Genomic DNA, 5,819 nt, shown 5'->3' with positions numbered 1-5,819 from the left:
TAGAATTTACTTTTCATAAGTCATATTTTAAGTTTCATATTTCAAAATTCAAATTATAATTAGTTATTTTAATAATTGTATTCTTTTATATTAACAATATTATAAAAACAATATATCGACAAAACATCACTTCGTCTTACCCAATTCTAAACCATAATTTTTCATCATCTCCTCTCTCTTCCCTATCTCTTCTTCCTCCTTTCTTTCGTCGTCAGTCTGACGATGTACTGTCACCATCACAAGTGATGAAGTACCTTTTCGCTGGTCGCTTCATGAAGCGAAATTGTGATCAATGTGGAGAGACTCAGTTGGTTGTTGGAGCGACACCACAATCGATGTGGAGAGATTGAAGAGGTGTTGTATCACGAAGCAGCCATCATCCATAGCGATGTCGCTCGACCTAACTTTTTGAAGATCGATGTGATGATGGTGGTTGTGGTTGAGGAGGTGGCGATGACAATTGATGGTTTCTATTGGTTGATTTGGATGGAGGTGGCTGAGATGTGGCAAATGACAATGAGAGGTGAGAGATTGAAAAAGATGGCAGTTGTGTGAAGGAGATAGTAGGTTATGGCCTGATTTGATTTTAGTGGAGGCTCTTAGGTCATCTCCAGCGCTGCACCAAAATTTGCACCATTTTACACCAAATTTTGTACCAAACCAAAATTCTTCTCCAACAATTACACCAAAACTTACACCAAATGAGTAGTGCTTTATTATTTTATTCATTCTTTTGATTTTTGTCAATGTATTTATTTTAAAAAATTATTTATTTATTTTATAACTATATAAATTATTAAATCATAACTTCGTTCAATTAACAAATATATTGATTACTAAATTATAGACGTGTTTTATATATTATGTTAAATTGACAAAAATAATTGATTATATTATTAATTTATGATAAACAATTACGTTAAATTTACAAAAATAATAAACTTTAATAATATAAACTTTACGTTAAATTAACAATTACATTAATTATTATTGATTATATTATTAATTTATGATAAACAATTACGTTAAATTTACAAAAATAATAAACTTTAATAATATAAACTTTACGTTAAATTAACAATTACATTAATTATTATTGATTATATTATTAATTTATGATAAACAATTACGTTAAATTTACAAAAATAATAAACTTTAATAATATAAACTTTACGTTAAATTAAACTTTAAACGTAAACTTTACCAATTAAACTTCACGTTAAATTAACGATTACATTAATTATTATTTATTATATTATTAAAAATAATAAACTTTAATAATATAATTAATAGTGTAATTAATTATTATTATTATCATCATCATCATCATTATCATTACCATTATTATTATCGTTATAGAACAAAAATGACACAAATATTCTTAACCATTATCTTTGAAAATGAAAAATAAGGGCAAAATGGACACTGCACCATTTGGTGCAAAAAATGGTGTAATGAATAGTGTTGCACCAAATATGGTGTTGCATTGGAGCAACTTTGCACCAAAAAATGGTGCAATGGTATTAGCATTGGAGATGCCTTTAGTGGTTTGTTGGTTGATTTGGGGTGGTGATGGTGAAAATATGATGGTCGACAATATTGTAGTGAGTCGATCTGGTCGGCAGAAGATAGGACACATGGTTTGTGGTTTTGGGATTTTTTTGTTGGTTTGGAAATGACAGTGGTAGTGGTGCAACGGTTGCAGTGGTGATGGTGATGGTAGTGTTAGCAGTGGCAACGATGGTGGTGTGGTGGTGGTTGCGGTGTGGTATGAAAGTGTTTGTGACCAACGACGGTGGTGGTATTGATGGTGGTTTTTGGCGACAATAGTGGTGGTGGTGCTAAAGGCAATAGTGAGATTGTGATGGTTACAAATAATTTGGTTGACTGCGACCAATAAAAAAGATAAATTGTAACTAAGAAATAATGCGTGATCTAAAAAACTATTAATTTGTAATCAATAATTTGATAATTTATGACTATATAATAAGTTGCAACTTATAATATTTGTGATTTGTGACAAATAAATAAATTATGATTTATAAATTTTTGATTTGTGATCGATGAACAAATTGTAACATATAAAATTTTTGAATTGTGATCGTAAAATAATTTATGACATATAAAATTTCTGATTTGTGACCGAAAAATAATATTTGACTAACTAAATCATTAATTTGTGACCAAATTGTATGCATATGTGATTTTAATATATTTAATTATATATATATATAGTTAATTAATTAAATCATAAATAAATTTTAACAAATATCTGATTTTGAAATTTAAAACTTTTATTCTTAGTTTTGAAATGAGTGATATTTAATCTCTTAATTATGAACTTTTCACTTGATTATTTTAAGTGTGGTCTAGGGTTTGTTTGAGCACCAATTTTTTGAAGAATAAATTTTGCAATAGTGTTTTTTTTAAATGATGTATGGTTGAAAATGAATTTGAGAAAAAAATAAATTTTTAAATCATGAGGCTCAAGTTCAAATAGGGCTTAATTGTGCTTTTGAAAAGTTATTGGAATGTTTTCAATTTTTCTTTATTACTTTTTACATTTTCATTTATTTGAAAGAGTGCAAATTCATCATTTAACAGTCAAAATGGATAGACTGATAAGTTTTGTTACATAGTTAAAAGGTTTATGATGAATTTTGCTAAAAAAAAAATTGTGAGTAAATTTGTCACATTTTCAAAAATTTTGGGATGAAAAGTGCAAATTTCCTTATTTAAACCCACTCCTAACCTTGTGGTTCATGCTTAATCCTTTTAATATATTTATTAATTAACATACTTTGCAGTTAGGGTAAAATCATTTGTACACCATGGTATACAATCCTTTCACATGTTGAAGGAGCTCACATGAATAAAAAATTTGTGATCTTGAAGGAGATGTAAAAGAGTATGGCACGAAGCAAAATTCTTGCAGTTATGTTTTGAGCGTTTATAATTTATATCCACTATTGTCTAGTTTAGGTTTGAATTTGCCAAAAATGATATTTGTAGGAAATTTTTTATTCCGTTTAAATTAATTTATAAATCATAAAATTTTATTTTCAATTGTACGTTTTAATAAATTTATAATTTGTATTCACTTATTTACCCTTTGTCTTTGCTTGTCTAGAAATTCTTGAGAACTAAAGCTTTATTTTCAATTTTTGGTTGAGGTAGATTTGTATGCTGGTAGTCAACCCAAGTAAATAAGCATCAGACTGGCACTGGCTTCAATATTCATTTTGGTGGTATCATGAGCATATTTCAGGCATGAGAAGCTGATGCAATCAACGATGTCACGGTGAATACGTATTTCTTTTCTTTATTCGTTTTTATTTTTTTCAGAATAGAAGTAATTTTGTTTTTTCCACAATTTTCTTCTGCTTCTGAAATTAGATTTCCTTCATATATGGTCAAGAATCTCTTTATGTTCTATAGTTCTGTATTTTTTGAAAAGGCCCAATTATTCTGCTGTCATTTTTCTTGAATGCTTGCTACCGTCTGAATGACACCAGTAGTTATCTTAGTTTTTAAGTTTTAAAAACAGAAGGGCCTTGCTATGATGCTGATCTCTACACGCAAATCTTGGTTAATTCTTTCTTGTTAAAGTACAATTTACTGGTAAGAAAATATCAGATCTCTACGACCATCAATCACAATTCCATAAATTGTGATGGACAAGTATACTATACACTATATATAGTTATATGGATCATTAATCTAGTTATTCAACTATGCAATACTGTGATTATTTGCAGCTGTAACTGTTCTCCCAAAGGTTGCAGTTTGTTGTGATTCAAATTAATTCATTGGCCCATCCATAAAAGTTTGAACTTTTTGATGAAATTGTTTACACATTTCACAGATGCTTTATCCCAGATGTGGTTATGGTAATTTTTGAGATACCAAAAGAATTTTGTAATTTTTCATATTTGCAGAACAGGGAGTTTGTTTGGTGGCAGGTCAATAAAAATCAAATTTGTTTTATGATTGTCAAATCTTCAGAGCAAGCATGGAAAGTTAGCTGAATTTTTCCATATTGAAATTCTGAACCAACTAATAGTAAATGCAACCGTAGGATATTGAATTTCAGCTTTTGAAGGATGGCTAGCTTGTTTTCACAGCCTGTGGACACTAACAACGACAAACAGGATCCTGGACCGTTAATGCGACTCATCCTTCAGGCAGCAAAGGACAAAAGTGCTCAGAGTTCCGCGTCAGTGGAAAGTAAACAACCAGAGAGTTCCCAGAGTTCAAAGGTAGTGGAAACAAAAGAACTGGCGAAGGATCTGAACTGGTACTTGCCACTATACAAAGCTGCTTTACAAGGTGATTGGGAGAGTGCCAGAAAATTCTTCGACCAGGACCCTGATGCAGTCACTGCTAAAATTACTAAAGTTTCAGAGACAGCACTACACGTTGCAGTTGGGACGGGAAGGGCCATTCATTTTGTCAAGGAATTGTTAGAGTTGATCCCAACTGACGCCTTGGCAACTCTGCGGGATCAAGTTGGTCAGACAGCCCTCCACTATGCTGCCATATTTGGCAATGTTAAGGCAGCACAGATATTAGTGTCCAAGAACCAAGACTTGCCAAATATACATAGTGACACATTATTTCTCCCCATCCATTCGGCCGCTCTTTATGCCAACAAAGATATGATTTCATATTTATTAACTGTCACAAAAGATGACAAGGATCCCAGTCCCTTCGCAGATAAATCTGGTGTAGATCTTCTGAATCTTGTTACTCTTGCCGAATTCTATGGTAATGGTCCTGATATGTTGAGTTTTAAAAGATTTTGAAGAATAATAAAAAATGTAGTCATCTGCTAACACATCAACATTTTCCATGTTGCAGACTTGGCTTTGTATCTGGTGCAGCTGTATCCTAGTTTGGCTACACTAAAATCAGCTGCTGGCAACAATGCATTGAACTTGATTGCTGGAAAGCCTTCACCTTTCCTAAGGAGAAGTTCCCTTAATGTTTGGCAGCGATTTCTCTATTCATGTAGTTTCTTGTTTCTTTCCTTAATGACTACAATTTGCTGCTGCTCATTATGTGCTACCTTCTTATTTGGTTTATGCTTAGCACTTGTTTATCCCCATCCCTTTGTTTGAAGGTGCTGCAGAGATTTTATTCAATTATGTTTTTTGGTTCCTTATCCCCTCTGCCCACCAACAAGAATCTGACCAAAAAACAAAGTCTTATCCCACTAATTTGGCAATTGACTGCTATCCATTATATAGGTACTTGTGATAGTAGAAAGATTCAATATGCTGGATTTAGAATTTTACAGAATTTTTAATATATGAATGCAAAGTTAAGAACTGATTAAAAGTTTGCAATCTTAAAGGTCTGCCTTCGATGTTTGGGAATATATATAGCCAAGAAAATGGAAGAGTCACAAAGAATCCAGCTGGTGGCCCTCAAATATCTTCAAAACTTTGCTGCCAGATCCCATTTTCCAGCAAGTTCAAATTTTCTGGTTTGTCAAATTTGCTTCTCATTGTTGAGGTCTAAACATATTTAATGATTTCTGAATAACTTGCTTTACCATGAAGAAAAAGTGCCTTGTCATACTCATCCAGTTTTCTTCTTATAAGTCAAGACCCCCACCCCCAGGGGCAAGCAAAAGAGAAAGGGGGAAAAAAAAATACTTTACATGGTTTTGGTTTGTGTATCAGGGTGCCAGAAGTTTAATTTAGTACTTTGGAAGGCTATCGAATGCTTAGGTATGAAATTCCGATTTCTTTCTTAAGGACGAAGAAGTTTTCATTTAGATTAATCTTGCTTCAGGGTGAAAATTGAATTGCAGT

General features: G+C 31.8%; 1 protein-coding gene across 8 annotated transcripts; it reads left to right on the top strand.

Moving 5' to 3' along the window:
• The first annotated feature begins 3,141 nt into the window (after nt 1–3,141).
• LOC111409212 lies at nt 3,142–5,819 on the top strand. 8 transcript variants are annotated; one of them, XR_002705464.1, is made up of 6 exons: nt 3,142–3,301; nt 3,939–4,767; nt 4,861–5,010; nt 5,123–5,249; nt 5,357–5,488; nt 5,688–5,735. XR_002705464.1 is itself a non-coding variant. In XM_023039219.1 (6 exons), the coding sequence occupies exons 2-6, from the start codon at nt 4,104–4,106 to the stop codon at nt 5,802–5,804; spliced, it is 999 nt and encodes a 332-aa protein (XP_022894987.1). In that variant the 5' UTR covers nt 3,143–3,301; nt 3,939–4,103; the 3' UTR covers nt 5,805–5,819. The 8 variants fall into 8 exon arrangements, 7 of the variants coding, with proteins under 7 accessions (XP_022894987.1, XP_022894988.1, XP_022894984.1 ...); XM_023039219.1 differs by lacking the exon at nt 5,123–5,249 and adding an exon at nt 5,800–5,819 and having other exon boundaries at nt 3,143–3,301; XM_023039220.1 differs by lacking the exon at nt 5,123–5,249 and having other exon boundaries at nt 3,143–3,301; nt 4,125–4,767; nt 5,688–5,813.

Source organism: Olea europaea, chromosome 14 (genome assembly GCF_002742605.1).
Source record: "Olea europaea var. sylvestris chromosome 14, O_europaea_v1, whole genome shotgun sequence".
Classification (NCBI taxonomy): domain Eukaryota; kingdom Viridiplantae; phylum Streptophyta; class Magnoliopsida; order Lamiales; family Oleaceae; genus Olea; species Olea europaea.
The sequence above is the reverse complement of the archived record's forward strand: the minus strand, read 5'-3'. Positions and strand labels throughout refer to the sequence as shown.